This window comes from Mobula birostris, chromosome 15 (genome assembly GCF_030028105.1).
Source record: "Mobula birostris isolate sMobBir1 chromosome 15, sMobBir1.hap1, whole genome shotgun sequence".
Taxonomy (NCBI): Eukaryota; Metazoa; Chordata; class Chondrichthyes; order Myliobatiformes; family Myliobatidae; genus Mobula; species Mobula birostris.
Genome location: NC_092384.1, coordinates 43,137,358 through 43,154,852, shown reverse-complemented (window position 1 = coordinate 43,154,852; position 17,495 = coordinate 43,137,358). Strand labels below are relative to the sequence as shown.

Sequence of the window (17,495 nt, the reverse complement as noted above, 5' to 3'; positions counted from 1 at the left end):
TGCAGAGGTTAAACAGGCTTTAAAAATTCCTGTCCTCATCGGCTCTGGTGTGACCTATGAAAACATGGAGCGGTACATGGATGCTGATGCCTTCATTATTGGCTCACATTTTAAAAGAGCAGGATACTGGGCCAATGAACTTGACCCCGAACGGATTAAGAAATTTATGTCAAAAATGCATCAGCTGAGGAAATGAAATGTAAAACTGCAAGATAAATCTACAACTGTTTATTGAAAGAAACCTGTACATCAAGCAAACTAAATTAATTCTGTTGCACCCGCATTCACTATTCTTTGATTTGTTTTTCTATCCTTTCCTGTTTGTATGTTGTGCACTTTTATGGTCTGTATTAATTTTAATGTATTTAACTGCAGTTTCAGTCACACTTACACAGCTTTTGATTGTAAAATGTTACTAATAAATTTTAAAAGAAAAATAATTGAAATACAGTCTGTTACTTTGAAAATTTAGGGGAAAAGGTCTGGATTTCTGAGATGATTCCTTAACAACATATACGTGCATATCGGTTGAAATTAGCTTTAGAATATGATAGGCATCTCCATTCTATGATACAACTAGTCGCCAACGACGTTGCTGGCAGAACTTCAGATAGTGAGGAGGAGCCATACAGGAATCAGATAGATCAGCTGTTTGAGTGGTGTTGCAACAAAAACCTTGCACTCTGTGTCTGGAACATCAAGGAAATGCTTGTGGACTTCAGAAAGGGACGTTGAGGAACACATGCTCATCGAGGGATCAGCAGTGGAACGGGTGAGCAGTTTCAAGTTCCTGCGTGTCAATTATATTGATGCAATTATAAATAAAAGCATGACAGTGACTATATTTCACTTGGAATTTGAGAAGACTTGGTATGTCACCAAAAACATTTACAAATTTCTACAGATATCTAGGTTCCTAGGGTTGTCATAGCCAGGGGTGGTAGTGAGGATAAGCTCCCACTACCTATAAAGTGCTCCAAATGACATGTGTCACTAACAGCCTCTGACAATCAAGTCCACCTCTTGGCCACGTGTGGCTTAGCTCCTAGGCCTGGTGGAACTGTTTCTACGGACGAGGGGCAAAGGTCCACTGCCGCCTCAAAACCAGTTGCTACCGGCAGGTGGGGCTCATCAGCCTCGGATGGCAGCCCATTTAGGAGAAGGAAAACTCTAACTTTAAACCTCCACTGCCTTGTGGCCATACCCAAGCATGGGAAAGGCTTCAGGAGTAAATCCAGAAGAAGAAATCCGGAGCCGGGGTCCCTATGGCAGTTTGTTGTTGTTTACAACTTCCCTCTGACAACCTCTGCGGCGACACAGGTGCCAAGCTGTATCAGCACTTGCCCTTCCCTTGGACTACATCAGTGACGTGGAGAGGGGAAACCTGCTGCATGGGCAACAGCTGGTTCTTCAAATCTTCCCACCCAGTCCACTGAGGCGCAAACCTATAATCCCCTGAGATCAACGGCTGCCTACAGTACAGTATTCTATCTCATCTTGGTTTTAAAAGGACACCCCTCTATTCTGAGGCTGTGTCCTTTGGTTGTAGACACTCCCACCATATGCCTTTCACTATTCAATAGGTTTCAATTAGTCACCAATCATTCTTCTGAAGACCAGAATACAGGCCCAGAGCCATTAAACGCTCTTCATATAGAACATAGAATATAGAATAGTACAGCACAATACAGGCCCTTCAGCCTACAATGTTGGGCCGACCCTTAAACCTTACCTCCCATATAACCCCGACCAACCTTAAATTCCTCCATATACCTGTCCAGCAGTCTCTTAAATTTCACTAGTGTATCTGCCTCCACCACTGACTCAGGCAGTGCATTCCACGCACCAACCACTCTCTGAGTAAAAAACCTTCCTCTAATATCCCCCTTGAACTTCCCACCCCTTACCTTAAAGCCATGTCCTCTTGTACTGAGCAGTGGAGTCCTGGGGAAGAGGCACTGGCTGTCCACTCTATCTATGCCTCTTAATATCTTGTATACCTCTATCATGTCTCCTCTCATCCTTCTCTCCAAAGAGTAGAGCCCTAACTCCCTTAATCTCTGATCATAATGCATACTCTCTAAACCAGGCAGCATCCCGGTAAATCTTCTCTGTACCCTTTACAAAGCTTCCACATCCTTCCTATAGTGAGGCAACCAGAAATAGACACAGTACTCCAAGTGTGGCCTAACCAGAGTTTTATAGAGCTGCATCATTACCCCGCGATTCCTAAACCCTATCCCTCGACTTATGAAAGCTAACACCCCATAAGCTTTCTTAACTACCCTATCTACCTGTGAGGCAACTTTCAGGGATCTGTAGACATGTACCCCGAGATCCCTCTGCTCCTCCACACTACCAAGTATCCTGCCATATGAAAAGCATTTAATCCTAGAATCATTTTCTCAAACCTCCTTTGAACCCACTCCAATTTCAGCACATCATTTCTCGGATAGGGGGGCCAAAACTGCTCACTATACCCCAAGTGAGGCTTCACCAGTGCCCTATAAAGTTTCAGCATTACATTGTTGCTTTTATATTCCAGTCCTCTTGAAATGAATGCTAACATTGCACTTGCTTTCCTCAACACAACCTGCAAGTTAACCTTCAGGGAATCCTGCACGAGTACTCCCAAATCCTTTAGTGCCTTAGTTTTTTGTATTTTCTCTCCATTTAGAATATAGTCAACCCTTTGATTTCTTCTACCAAAGTGCATGACCATACACTTCCTGATACTGTATTCTATAGCCTCTATTTCCTCAAAACTCCCTGGCCCTCCACCTATCTTCGTATCGTTTGCAAACTTTGCAACAAAGCAATCAATTTCATCATCCAAATCATTGACATGTAATGTAAAGAGAATAAGTCCCAATACAGACCCCCATAGAACACCACTATTCACCAGCAGCCAACCAGAAAAGGCTCTTTATTGGAGATTCAAGCAACACACATCAAAGTTGCTGCCTGGCCTGCTGCGTTCACCAGCAACTTTGATGTGTGTTGCTTGAATTTCCAGCATCTGCAGAATTCCTCGTGTTTGCGTTTTTAAATTCACTACTGCGAAGCCTCTTCCGGTGATGCCTACACTGAAGAAGTTTAAATCTTCTCTTTGACGGGATCTTAAATCTTTTCTTCGGCTCTTCAACTTTTCGACCACATTTTGACTCAGACTCGCTATCACAGCCATATATCCTTTCTTGGAACGTGCCTCCGTCGCCAACTTACTCCAGTTAGCTTTAGGATTCATTTTTGAGCCTCTCAATTTGGACCTTCTGAGGATCCCAGGTACTCACATTTTATTGACTCCTCTCGTATCCCTTTTGCCTATCACCTGTCCAGCTCTTGGCTCCATCCCTCCCCCTCCTGTCTTCCCCTATCATTTTGGATCTCCCCCTCCCCCTCTCAAATCTCTTACTAACTCTTCCTTCAGTTAGTCCTGACGAAGGGTCTCGGCCCGAAACGTCGACTGTACCGCTTCCTAGAGATGCTGCCTGGCCTGCTGCATTCACCAGCAACTTTGATGTGTGTTGCTTGAATTTCCAGCATCTGCAGAATTCCTCGTGTTTACCTCACTAATTTTCCTCTCTTTTTGCACTATTTATTTAATTTTATATATATATATATATATATATATATATATATATATAGATAGTTTTATTATTAAGTGTTGCAATGTAGTGTTATCACAAAACAGCAAATTTCATGACATATGCAGGTGATATTAAACCTGATTTTGATTCTGATTCCTATGTGGATTAATTAATTGAATAGGTCAGCCCCTTAATTATATAGTAACTTTGATTATTTATGTGTTATTTTAATATATACAATATATCTTATGAGAGAGAAGGTTTAACAAGGACTGTCAGATTGATTTCCGTGAATCAGCAAGAGGTGGAAAATATCTATGATCTTATTGAATGCAGCAGGGGGCAGAATGGCTTAATCCTTTTCAATTCCTTTTGTTTGTAAAAGCAATCTTGTTTTTATTTTAAGACAAATAATGAGTGGTAAAATCTTGATTCCAGGAAAGGTAAATCATTTGTTCGTTTGATAGTTATTTGATTTCATCAGTTTTTACAAACTATTTTTCAGGAATAATCTTTGATTTTCACTTTTACATATCCTTTCCTAAAGAAGAAAATAATCCTAAAGTGGTATCATATATCTCATACAGTAAACTGTTCCACCGTGGTGTGGGCACGTGGCCAAGTGGTTAAGGCGTTCGACCAGCTATCTGAAGGTCATGAGTTCGAGCCACAGCCGAGGCAGCGTGTTGTGTCCTTGAGCAAGGTACTTAATCACACAGTGATCTGCGACGACACTGGTGCCAAGCTGTATGGGTCCCAATGCCCTTCCCTTGGACAACATCGGTGTCATGGAGAGGGGAGACTTGCAGCATGGACAACTGCCTGTCTTCCATACAACCTTGCTCAGGCCTGCGCCCTGGAGAGTGAAGACTTTCCAGGCGCAGATCTATGGTCTCGCAAGACTAACGGATGCCTTGAACTGTTACATCAATTATATATAATCTAGAGTGTTGTTCCTTTTCAGCCTTGTGGCGCATCAAGCAGCTTTTTTTTTGCTGTTTCCATAGCATTTGACTTTTTTTTATGCGACTGAGTTGCTAGCTGGACAATCAACCCAGCATGGATGGAAAGTGTGCAAGGAGCCAGCCAGACTCGAACTTGGGACCATTTGCCTCAAAATCCGGTGCTGATGCCACTACGCCACCACTCCACCAGACAGCTATTATCAAGAGATCGTCTGCAAAAAAGCTGTATACTTCCACTTTGTGCAGGAATGGCAACTTGGAGCCAGATTGCCATCCTTATTGGAATTGGAATTCATGAGTATGTTTTATTTTATGAAGCACAGAGGCCAAAGAAACCACCTGTCCCCACTCCAGCAGTCAACAGCTGACTTAAAAATTTGAAGAACTAGACTTGTGTGCTAATCACAATACAGCGCTTGTACAATCACTGAAAAATATCTACTTAACCACATTCCACAAATGTTCTCTAAACAAGCTTACCTCATTTCAAATGCAAAACAATCACAATGTTATAATTTAATACAGTCGCAATTTGTAACTTGTAATGCTGAGACTGCTTCATCCAAGAGACAACTCCTAGTGTTGTATACACAGCCAGGGGTGCCCACTTAATCATCTTGAAGAAGGTCTGAGCAAACAACTAAAATTGGCTTTCTAAGATCTGACAGTTAACTAACGGTGAGTTACTTTAAGAAGAGATGCTAATTAAAAAAATGTTCTGATCACCCACTGCAGGTCAGTGTGGCCTCAACACTAGGTGTCTGGATTTGATCCTGACCTCAGGTCTTTGTGTGTGTGTGTGTGTGTGTGTGTGTTTCATTTGTTCTTGTCTATCAGTTCCAGTTTCCTCCCACATCTCAAAAGTATGTTGGTAGGCATGTAAATAAGTGACAGAAGAACCAAAGTGGTGTTAGGTGTATAGTAACTATAAAAAGTATTTCCCATCCCCCCCCCTCCCGGAGGTTTTCACGGTTTATTGTTTTACAACATTGAACCACAGTGGATTTAATTTGGCTTTTTTGACACTGATCAACAGAAAAAGACTCTTTCATGTCAAAGTGAAAACAGATCTCTACAAGGTGATGAAAATTAATTACAAATAAAAAACACATGATAATTGATTGCATAAGTATTCACACCCCCCCCCCTTAACATGACACGTCAAATCATCATTGGTGCAGCCAGCTGGTTTTAGAAGTCACATAATTAGTTAGATGGAGATCTGCTTTTGTTGACCTATGTGCAGTCAAGGAGTTTCAACTGACTGTGGTAAAAATACACCTGTATCTGGAAGGTCCAAATGCTGGTGAGTCGGTATCCTGGCAAAAACTACATCATGAAGACAAAAGAACTCCAAGGTTATTGAAAAGCACAAGTCAGGAGATGGATACAAGAAAATTCCGAAGTCAGAGAATATCCTTTGTACAAGTTAAGTCAATCATCAAGAAATGGAGAGAATATGGCACTGCTGTATATCTTCCTGGAGCAGGCCATCCTCAAAGACTGAGTGACCATGCAAGAAGGGGACTAGTGAGAGAGACCACCACCAGGACAACTCTGGAGGACATACAAGCTTCAGTGGCTGAGATGGGAGAGAGTGAGCTTATAACAACTGTTGCCGCAGATTTATAGGAGAATGGCAAAAAGAAAGCCTCCGTTTAAAAAAAATGAAATCTCAGCCAGAGTTTGCCAGAAGGCATGTGGAAGAAGGTTCTATGGTCTGATGAAACCAAAATTGAGCTCTTTGGCCATCAGACTAAATGCTATGTTTGGCATAAGCCAAACTTCGCACATCATCAAAAACATACTATCCCTGCTGTGAAGCACAGTGGTGGCTGTATCATGCTGTGGGGATGCTTCACTGCAGCAGGCCCTGGAAGGCTTGTGAAGGTAGAGGGTAAATTGAATGCAGCAAGATACAGGGAAATCCTGGAGGAAAACCTGATGCAGTTTGCAAGAGAACTGCAACTTGGGAGATTTGTTTTCCAGAAATACAATGACCCCAAGCATCAAGCCAAAGCTACACAACTGTTGCTTAAAAACAACAGTTAATGTCCTGGAGTGACCAAGTTAGAGGCCAGTTCTCAAACCAATTGAAAATTTGTGGATGGGCTTGAAAAGAGCTGCTCACTCACAATCCCCATGCAATCTGATGGAGCTTGAGCAGGTTTATAAAGAAAAATAGGGAAAAAATTGCAGTGTCCAGCTGTGCAAAGCTGATAGAGACCTATCCACACAGGCTCAAGGCTGTAATTGCTGCCAAAGGTGCGTCTACTAAATAATGACTTGAAGGGGGTGAATACTTATGCAATCAATTATTCTGTGTTTATATTTGAAATTATTTTAGATCACTTTGTAGAGAACTGTTTTCACCTTAACACAAGTGTCTTTTTCTGTTGATCAGTGTTAAAAAAGCCAAATTAAATCCACTGTGATTCAGTGTTGTAAAATAATAAAACATAAAACTTACAAAGATGTTGAATACTTTTTATAGGCACTGTATGCGAGAAGACAAGAATAAGGTAGGAGATAGAGCGAAGGTGGATGGGATTTCTCTATTGTGAGCCAGGACAGCCTAATGGGCTGATTAGCCTTCTTTTGTATTTTAGAAATAAGTATGGTTCTGAATGCCTAAAGTAAAATTAAGGTTCATCTGGCAAACGATAAGGCTTGAGAACAATGTGAAGTAACACTAATAAATGCTGGGTCTTTAATAAGCTTCAGCACAAATTGTGTGTGTACTCTTAACAGTGAGAAGTGGAGGTATATTGCAAGGGAAAGTGGTAGAGCCTGTTGATATTCAGTGTTAACGGATGTCCGCATTACACAACAGGAATCACCACTGTGACTATACTTGTAGATCTGTGGACCATTGTCATAATATAGACTTGCTGAAAATATGCTCTGATCAAAACATTTTGTAATGCACACATTAATATATCAGATTAAAAGCAACGCCACAAACATTTAGAAGTCATCTCATCTTTCATGATCAATCTGATTGTCTTATATTAACATAGTTTGAAAGAACTGAAAGCTAAATCTTGCATAATTAAGTACTTGCCATTGCATAATGGAAACACTCATCTCTTGAGCATTCCAATATTTGACAATATCCCGTTTGCACCTGAAAACATACCACTAACAGCCACCTTTAATGGTTCACCTGGTAACTTACTCTCTGTACTTGATTCTTCCACATGAAATGGTTTTTAATGGATACATTTTGTTTTCAGTGAATTTAAATGTATATCCAGAATCCTATTTAAAAGAAAACTTGCATTGATTTTCATGGTCTATGCAAAAAGGCAAATTTAATAACTGATGAAGATTAGTTCTAATTGGCTATGAACAGCTAAGAGTGGTGAGTTCATAGCTGAAATTGAAGTGCCACCATCTTCACAATTATTCACTGTCCTAGATTCAATTTCATGCTGGCATGGAGACCAAATTTGTAATGAAGAATTAAAGCTGCATACAAATCGATTTTTACAGATGACATTGAATAAGGAAGGCCAGGCTGTGCCAGGAATTAGGATGATAAAAACTATGATGGCCTTAGAATGAGATTTGTTTTGCATTCTCAAGCAGCACAGCTGGCCTGAGGGGGAAGTTCCTTCAAAGATGCAACCCGCTACTCGATGACTGTGTGCTTGCCCTGTTGTAACTGGAGAAAGATACTGCCAAGCTGACTTAAACTCTGAAGATACCCAGTCATTGTAGCAATAACTAAATTATAACATAGCACCTCAGTGTGCATATGACCAATCATGTCTATTCATGGTTGCGCATCTTATCATGCTTTTGTACAATACCAGGTAGAGCAAAATAATCCCAAATGATCGGCACCTAAAAATGTCTACAGAAGTCCTATCCAAATATAATCTATGCAAGGATATGCAAAGATTTGTTTTAAATGAAGGTGGTTCCTTCTGATGGCTGTTTAATCCAGAATTTTGCCCAACACTGCAGGAAAGTCGCTGCATTTCCAAGTCAGTGTTGGATTCTGGTCCAGCTTGTTGATTTTATTGTGTAACTTTACCTTCCATTATGCTTATTTATATGTTAGTAAAATCACCTGTTTGTAAATATTTAGTAACTTGTCCTATATTAGGTTTTATATTTCTTTTACTGCAAAGTTGAAGTGTGACTCAAGTCAGTACGTAACTACAGCAGTTCAGATCATTTTGCTGTATAAAAAGAAAGGACATGCTCATATTCCTTAGTTACTTCTTGCCCTGCTTGCTGATTCAGGCTGCTCGTCTTGTATTATGACGAAACGTCTAATATGATATGGCTGTAGGCATTGGGTTTGTGCCTTTCACTTGATTTCTGAAGAAACCTCTGGACAACATCAGATCCATCATTTGGGTGGTATGGGACTTAGAGGAAACTGCAGATAATGATGTATCCATGTGTGTGCTACTTTTGTCAGGATGCAAGATTTGGTCACTGAGAGGGTGGCCATTCAATCACCTGCAAGTGAGGTCTGGTCGCCTGACTGTAGTTATGGTTTTAGACATACCAGCAGAAGTTGTTCACTGTTAACATGATGATGTATTTCCCAATTCAAACACTTCATCTAGGTGAGGTACCCATTGGAAAGTAGCAGCTCATTGTTTTAGACCCCTTATCTAAGAAAAGATGTGCTTGCATTGGAGTGGATTTTCACAAGAATGATTTCAGCAATGAAAAGGTTAATGTATGAGGAGTGTTTGATGGCTCTGGGCCTGAACTCATTGGAGTTTAGAGGAATGAGGGGGAATCTCATTGAAACCTGGTGAATATTGAAAGCGTGGATGTGGGGAGGAAATTGTGGGCATGTCTAGGACAAGAGGGAACAGCCTTAGAACAGAGATAAGGAGGAATTTCTTTAGCCAGAGGGTGGTGAACCTGTGGAATTCATTGCCACAGGTGGCTGTGGAGGCCAAGTCATTGGGTATACTTAAAGTGGAGGTTGATGGGTTCTTGATTAGTCAGGGTGAGATAGGTTACAAAGAGAAGGCAGGAGAATTGAGGTTAAGAAGGATAATAAATCAGCCATGGGTTAATGGTGGAGCAGAGTTGATGGGCCTAATAACTTAATTCTGCTCCTGTGCTTTATGGCCTTGTATACCATCCTGGAATTCCCACCCCCCAACACCCCAAGCTGTACTTATCTTATCAGCATAACTATGGAAAATGCTGGATGTCTTTATCTTTAACAGAGGTTGTACTGAGATCGTGAAAGGTAAGCACAACTTTAAGGAAATGCTTGGAATACTTCTTGGGTGTCACAGTGGAAATACTGCCTCACAACAGCTGGGAACTCAAGGATCAAGGTATATTTCTTATCAAAGTACATACGTGTTACCATAGTACCTTGAGATTCATTTTTTTTGCACACATTTACAGGGAAAAATAATAACAAAATTTATGGAAAACTCTACACAAAGACTGACAAACAACCAATGTGCAGAAGAACACCAACTGTGAAAACAGAAATAATGCTGAGAACGAGTTGTAAATGAGTCCTTGAAAGTGAGTCTGTGGGTCATAAAATCAGTACAGAGCTGTGGTGAGTGGTGTAATCCATGCTGTTTCAGGAGCTTGATGATTGTGAACCTGGTGGTGTGGGATCTGAGGCGTCTGTACCTCCTGCCCAATGGTAGTAATAAGAAGGCTATTGATGGTGGATGCTGCTTTCTTTTGGCAGTGCTCCATGTAACTGTATTCAATAGTGGAAAGGGCTTTCCCTGTGATGGATGGGGCTATATACATCACCTTTTGTAGTATTTTCCATTCCCGGGCATTGACGTATCCATACCAGCCATGATGCAACCAGTAGGATTACTCTCAACTCTGCATCTGTAGAAGTTAGCCAAAGTTATTGGTGATTGGCTGAATCTACAGGAAATTCTAAGAAAGTAGAACTGTTGTTCGTTCTTTGTGATGAGACTTGTATGCTGGTCCAAGGAATTTAAAGCCACTTACCCTCTCCACTTCCAATACCCTAATGAGGACTGGCTCATAAACCTCCGGCTTTTTCCTCCCTTGATTGATAATCAGCTCCTTGGTTTTGCTAACATTGAATGAAAGGTTCTCATTGTAGCGCCACTCAACCAGATTTTCAATATCCTTACGACGTGTTGATACGTCACCAACTATTGTTGTTTTGACTAATGATAGTGGTGTCGTCAGCAAATACAGCACTGCACTTGCATGGGTTGACCTGGGTTCAGTCCAGACCTTTGGTGCTCTCTGTATAGAATTTGCACATTTCCCTGTGATTGTGCAGATTTCTAATGCTTGTATGAAGGACTTAAAGCATTGTTAAGGAACCCTACCACCTAGCCCTTTGACCTACTACCTTCAGGAAGGCAATACAGGAGCATCAGGACTGGCACTTCCAGACTGGGCAACAGCTTCTTCCTCTTGGTTGTGACATTGATGCATGCCCTGCCACCATTGGGATCTTGTCACTAAGACAGTTTACTATTTATTGTTTACCTACTCTATGCACTTCACATGCATTTTGAATTTTTATATGTTGTGTTTGATATATGTATTATAGGTGCATGAGGCTTGGAGAAACATTGTTTCATTTGGTTGTATACATGTACAGTTAAACGACAATAAACAAACTTGAACTTCCTGAGTACTCTAGTTTGCTTCCACATCTCAAAAACATGTAGGTTCGTAGATGAGCTGGCCGCTATAAACTGTCCATAATGTATACATAAGAAGCCAAATGTGGGGAGAATAAAATACAGGTTCATGATTAGTGTAAACTTGCTGATTGACAGTTAGCATGGATTTGACGGGCTGAAGGGCTGTTTTTGTACTCTTTCAGTGACTCTAATGACCGCTACTGTAAGCAGTGAACTTATGAGTAACTAATCAAGTTATTCTGCATAGCGTCAGGCACAGTAGTATGTACAGAAATTTGTGAAGATCTCTCTCAAACTTTATCATACCAATTATTACTGAATCAGATTCATGCAATTGTACAAATGCATGGTGATCATCTTACCAACATTAGTCCACGTGTTGTAATGGAGTTGTTCAGTTTGAAAAGAAATAATCAATGTTACCGTGATACTTCATTTAGTCAACCCATATTGCATGCTGTAATTTACTTCTTTTAAAACAAAAACACTTTTTCATTTGTTATAGAGTACAAAATAACAGGTTTGACAGGATTCATTTGCTGTGGTTACCTTATGGCAGACACCTGTGAGCAATTGAAACAAATTGCAGTGTATGTACTACAAACCTGTGTGTTTAATTTCAGACTTCCAAATTTCAAAACATTTTGAAAACAGTTTATCTGTAACATCTGTCCATTTATTGATGCACCAAATAATAGTTAATCATTAAAATACTTCCTCTTTCAACACTATCAAAAGGAGTCAAGTGAAGCGTAAGGTTAAATGCTATTTGGTCATTCTAATGACTGAAATGTCAAAGTTATTCCAAAATAGATGATTTTAAAATTCAGCAAAGAATTACGAGCATAGAACCATAGTAACACAACAAAATGCTGAAGTAACTCAGCAAGACAGGCAGCATCTATAGAAATTAATAAACAGTCGATGTTTCAGGCAGAGATCCCTCTTTGGGACTTGGAAAGGAAGGGGGAAGATGCCAGAATGAAAAGGTGGGTGCAGGGAGGAGGGGAGAAGGAGGACTGGTGAGAAGGCGATAGATGAAGTCAGGTGAGTGGGGAAGGTAATGGAGTGAAGACGGAGGAATCTGATGGGAAAGGAGAGTAGACAGTGGGTGAAAGGGAAGAAGGGGCATTGAGGGAGATGACAGGCAGGTGAAAAGAACAGATAAGAGGCCAGAGTGAGAATAGAAGAGGAAAGGGGGAGGGGGAAATTACTGGAAGGAGAAATCTATATTCATGCCATTGGGTTGGAGGCTACCCAGATGGAATATGAGGTGTTGCTCCTCCACCCTCATTGAATAACATGTTGAAACAGGAATGGACAGAGGGATTAAAATGGTTGGCCACTGGGAAATTCCACTTTTGGTGGATGGAGCGGAGGTGCACGACAAAGCAGCCCCTAGCTAACGTCAGATCTTACCTATGTAGAGGAGGCCGCATCAGGAGCACTAGCAGGTGAAGTGTTGCCTCACCTGGGAGGCCTGCCTGGGGCCCTTAATGGAGGTAAGGGAGGAAGTGAATGGGAGGTGTAGCATTTGTGTCACTTGCAGGGTATGTACCTAGAGGGAGATAAGCAGGGAGGGACGAATGGACAAGGGAGCATTCCCTGCAGAAAGCAAGAGAGTGTGGGGGAGGGGGAGGTAAAGGTCTGTTTGGTGGTACAATCCCGATGATGGCGGAAGTATCAGAGAATGATGTGCTGGATGCTGAGGCTCATGGAGTGGTATGTGAAGATAAGAGGAACCCTATCCCTGTTAAAGTGGATGCAGTACGAAGCTCTGAATTCTCCTCTTAGACAGATGACGGCCATTTAGCCCATCAGGTACACACCAACTCCAGGAGACTAATCGAATTAGTCCCTTACCCCTTCTCCTTACTCTTTCTCCACCCTTGCTACTTATTTTCCCCTCACATTTGGTCATCAGCTCCTCTTTGATTATTTTGTTCTATTAAGCAATAAATAACTCTAGAAACATGAGCAGTAAGTGAAGATGCAATTGTTCAGGTGAGATGATGAAATGAAATCCAATTGCCCTGGGTGGCCATAAGATCATGATATCATTTAAACAAAAGGGAGTTCCTCAAGTGATGCGATGAATACTTGTGCATCAGTGCCCACGGACTTTGTGTGCAAAGTAGGTTTCATTTTTTTTTACATTGTTATGATCACCATAATTACATAACCTTTGTCAACTTATGTTACTTAACTAATAACAGAAAAATATCATTTACTTTTAGGCAACAATTTTCTATTTTTAAATCAACTTCAATGTTCAGGACTGTACAAAATTAAGAGTTGAGGGAGTAAATCAATGCAGGTAAATCATTAAAACTGAAACCTGTCGATGTGGTCTATCAACCCATGAGGTGGCTTTCGAACCACCTCTAGTTGGTCAGCAGGAGGAGGAAGAGCTGAAGAAGAAGGCAATGATAAAGAGGAAGAAACGGTAGAGGAAGCAGAGGTGGCAAGGAGGAGGAGGAAGGGGAAGAGGTGGAGACCTCCAAACTGTCAGGCCAGCCACAACCCATTTCCCAATGTGAAACTACCAGAGGCAGCCAGTTCACATTTAGAGAAGGTCATGGGGTTTGGCCAGAATCAAATCAAGCTTGTTCCTCCTCCATCGAGCATTGTGGTGGTGTTCTCCAGGCCTTCATCTCTTTCACCAATTGACTTCCCAGCTCTTTACTTCACCCACCCCCGCCTCCCGGTTTCACCTAGCATCTACTATCTTGTATTTCTTCCTCCCCTCCCCCACCTTTTTACTGACTTCTCAACTTTTTCCTGCAGCTCTGATGAAGAGTCACAGCCCAAAACATTAACTGTATACTCTTCTCCATCAATGCTGCCTGGCCTGCTGAGTTCCTCCAGCATTTTGTGTCTGTTGTGGTGTTAACGTGAGATCCAACAGAGGTGTTAGCCTCCTCAGGCTATCTGCCCATTTTAAAGGTTTCTGCCATTTACTCCTCCCAGTTATTTCCATGCCAATTATTGTCGCGATGAAAATCATTTCCAGACTGCCTGAAAGATGGGGTTGAAAGCAACTTTTGTCCATGAGAATTATAACTCATCAAGACTGAAGATATACCATTAGCTATGACACAAGAGATTTTTTTTTTGGCGTGTGCCTGCGTGCGTGTGCGTCTCTGCATGTGCGTCTGCGTGTCTATGCGTGCTTCCGTGATGATGTCTTTTTCATGGCTTTTACAAGGCGCTGAGCAAGAGAGTCTGTGAGAGAGAGACAGACATTTTTGCAGTATTTTCCCTTTTATTTTATGAGGTCATGTTGCGATCTCGATACTCAACCCAGCACGGATGGAAATCGTACACGTGGGCGGACCCAACTGGTTTCGAACCCGGGAACCTCCGCTCCCGGGTCTGGCACCGATGTCGTTGTGCCACCAGTTGGCCCAACACAAGAGATTATTCAAGAAAATTTGGGCAACACACAAAATGTCAGAGGAATGCAGCAGGTCAGGCTATGAACACCAGCCTTGATGAAGTATCTCGGCCTGAAATACAGTCTGTTTATTCCTCTTCATAGATGCTGCCTAACCTGCTAAATTCTTCCAGCATTTTGTGACCATTGGCTCTGAAATATTTTGTAATGTCTCATGGTCATGAAAAATGCATTAACCAACAATTTTCCTCTTTCACGAATCAGTAGAATCCTTTGAACTGGCCACTGTCCCCAATCATGTTTTCGTATGGCAAGTGTCAACTTCCAAAGCCTTCTAATAATGCCAAGTCATACCAGTAATAACACTAGTTACAAATATACATGTGGATTATAGGAAATAGATTATATTACATCCCAAATATGGTCTTCTTATTGTAGATCTGGGATCCATCAAGGTCTGGTAACAACAAGAGACTGAGAAGCATAACAGCTGCAGATCTACAGCCATGACCTTCTGAGAGTTTCTTGGTGACCAGAAGCCAGAGGCAACAAACAAAGATCAGGATCAAAGAATGGAACAATGCAAATCGAAAAGCCAGCCAGTAATTCCTTAGTTTGTTCCTTACAGTCTAGTCACTGGAGATCCACAGAACAGCCTAAGTCACCAATATTTTGGGGCACTCACTACAACTGAAAACAGAACATTGAAAGCCCTCACCTGCTCTGTGGCGCAAGGAAAAGTCCAGGGTCCTCAGCAGTTTTAAAGGAACATAAAACCACCAATTGTTGTCACACATTTCATGACATTTCTGATTGTGAGCTAAATATTCCCAAGTGGGAGGGAAGGCACAGAATCTGGACATGCAAGAATTAAACAATCAGGATAAAAATTTTTGTGGGATAGCATTAAATCACTACAAAAATTACAGCTTGTGAAATTTACCAAACAACCAAACAGAATGTTTATCGCCTTGAATGTCTGGAAATGCGTGGACGTGGCTGTTTAAAACAATGGGAGGTTTTCTTTTTGCCAGAATGCCGTTTCCATGCTCGATTTTGTCTCAGAAGATGATTACGACTCAGTTTCTTGCGCTCTGCATGTAATCTGATGCGTTGCATGAAATGCACATGGTTTCTATGGAGCACACCATCTTTTCCGGTCAAAGAGAATGTGATTCTGGGGGCATGATGAACAGTCCTAGAAAGGAGAAGAGGCCTGAGTTTAATAGGTTGCATTATATAAATTCTGACTACATTGGGATATTTGCTACAACACCATGGTAACTCCTTTCTAGAAAGTCAGCACGTACTGTTTGTACGTTCAGATTGTAAACATTCACCTCATCGTAAAAGTTTAACTCTTAAATGCTAACTTAATTATCGGAAGTTTAACTACAATTTCCTGTATGACAAAACTATAATAATAGAATGGAATAACAATATGATAGAAAATGCATCATTTTCTTTTTTAAAAAAGACTTCTGATAAATAATTCACCAGATTATTTTACAACAGTCATCTAAACAAGAGATGTATTGAAAAGCCTTTCAGGAAATCCTCCTCTTCTACTTGCAGATAGTTAGTGTAAGATATCGGTGACAGAGCCTATTAAACAAAATACACAAGAAGCTCAAAGTGTTATTTATTCAAGAGCTTTTCCAAGACAGCAATTCGTTACATGACAATTCTTAAGGGCAACAGATAAAAGATGACAGACCAAGCCTATCTTGAAGAAGTTCTCCTTTTCTACAATGAGAAAACAACCACATTCTGCATGCTGGTCAGTCCACGGGGGAGATCCCGAGTTTCCTAATGTCAGCCACTTTAATTCTCAATCCCACTCCGATTACAACCCTGTCTGTGGCCTCCTCCACTATCACAGCAAGGCCCAAAGTAAACTAGAACAACATTTTATCCCTATCTGAGCACAATGCAACTTTGAATACACATTGAATTTTTCCAGCTTCAACTAAACTGCTCTCATCATTTCTCATTATCATGCTTATGTACCATTCTCACCCCATTATCAAAAAATGCCTCACTAATGGCTCACACTCCCCATCATCCAATCAGTCTCAACACCAACTTTATATGGTCTTTTGCCTTATTCCTCACTCCCCCCACCCCAGCTCTGCTTCAAAAACTAACATTCCTCCTTCCAGGATATGCCCCCTTCTCATTACTACCATCAGCGAGAGAAACAGTAGCCTGAAGATGGACATTCAATGTTTTAGAAACAGCTTTTTCCCCTCCACCATCAGATTTCTGAATGGTCCACCATCAGATTTCTGAAACACTCTCTCACTGTTAGAGTGATTTTTGGGTTTAGGTCATTTACATTTAGCAAATGGCTTTGGCTGCCAGTCTTCTGTTCCTTGACAATGTATTGAGGATTTAATTTGGAACAATGTATTTCTTAAAAGCTATGAGTCCCAGTCCACAGATGATGTTGGCATCTGTGGGGTGGATGTGAATCGGAAGGTGTGAAGTTTGCATGTAGTTTCAAAGGAAGTATTATCCATACTTTGTAAATATGGAATTGTCCTTTATGTTTAGCACGTAAAATACCAAATTAATGTATTATGGATTCAGTTTGGAACAATGGATTCCTAAAAGCCCAGCCAGACGCTGCTGGCGCCTGTGAGATGGATGCAAGTCAGGTGGTGTGAAGTTTGTATGTAGCTTCAAAAGAAAGCATTGTCTATACTTTGTAAATATGGAATTGTCCTTCGTGTTTAGCAAATAAACATCGAGCCCCACACTGGGCCAGCAGATCTTTCCACCGAAAGCGTCTCCGTATGATGCCTGCTGTACCTGGATTTGTCGAATAAAGAAGCTGCTATATATCTACCAGTAGCTGTCTCTCTGGTGATTTCTTTCACTCAACAACACT

At 41.2% G+C, this 17,495-nt stretch overlaps 2 protein-coding genes across 5 annotated transcripts in view; one reads left to right on the top strand and one right to left on the bottom strand.

Annotated features, from left to right (window-relative positions):
- Positions 1–11,188, top strand: part of LOC140210584 (uncharacterized protein F13E9.13, mitochondrial) — a 45,688-nt gene extending 34,500 nt beyond the window's left edge. For 2 of the 4 annotated variants that reach the window (XM_072279680.1, XM_072279681.1), the window contains exon 7: positions 6–425. In XM_072279680.1, coding sequence (XP_072135781.1) covers positions 6–196 — 191 coding nt within the window. In that variant the 3' untranslated portion in view covers positions 197–425. Of the gene's footprint in view, positions 1–5; positions 426–9,949 lie in introns of those variants that run through there. The other 2 variants (XM_072279683.1, XM_072279682.1) reach the window with 2 other exon arrangements.
- A 671-nt stretch (positions 11,189–11,859) lies between these two features.
- Positions 11,860–17,495, bottom strand: part of LOC140210582 (uncharacterized) — a 29,103-nt gene continuing 23,467 nt past the window's right edge. The window contains exon 4 of the mRNA XM_072279670.1: positions 11,860–15,800. Within this exon, the coding sequence (XP_072135771.1) occupies positions 15,566–15,800 (235 nt within the window). The 3' untranslated portion in view covers positions 11,860–15,565. The remainder of the gene's footprint in view (positions 15,801–17,495) is intronic.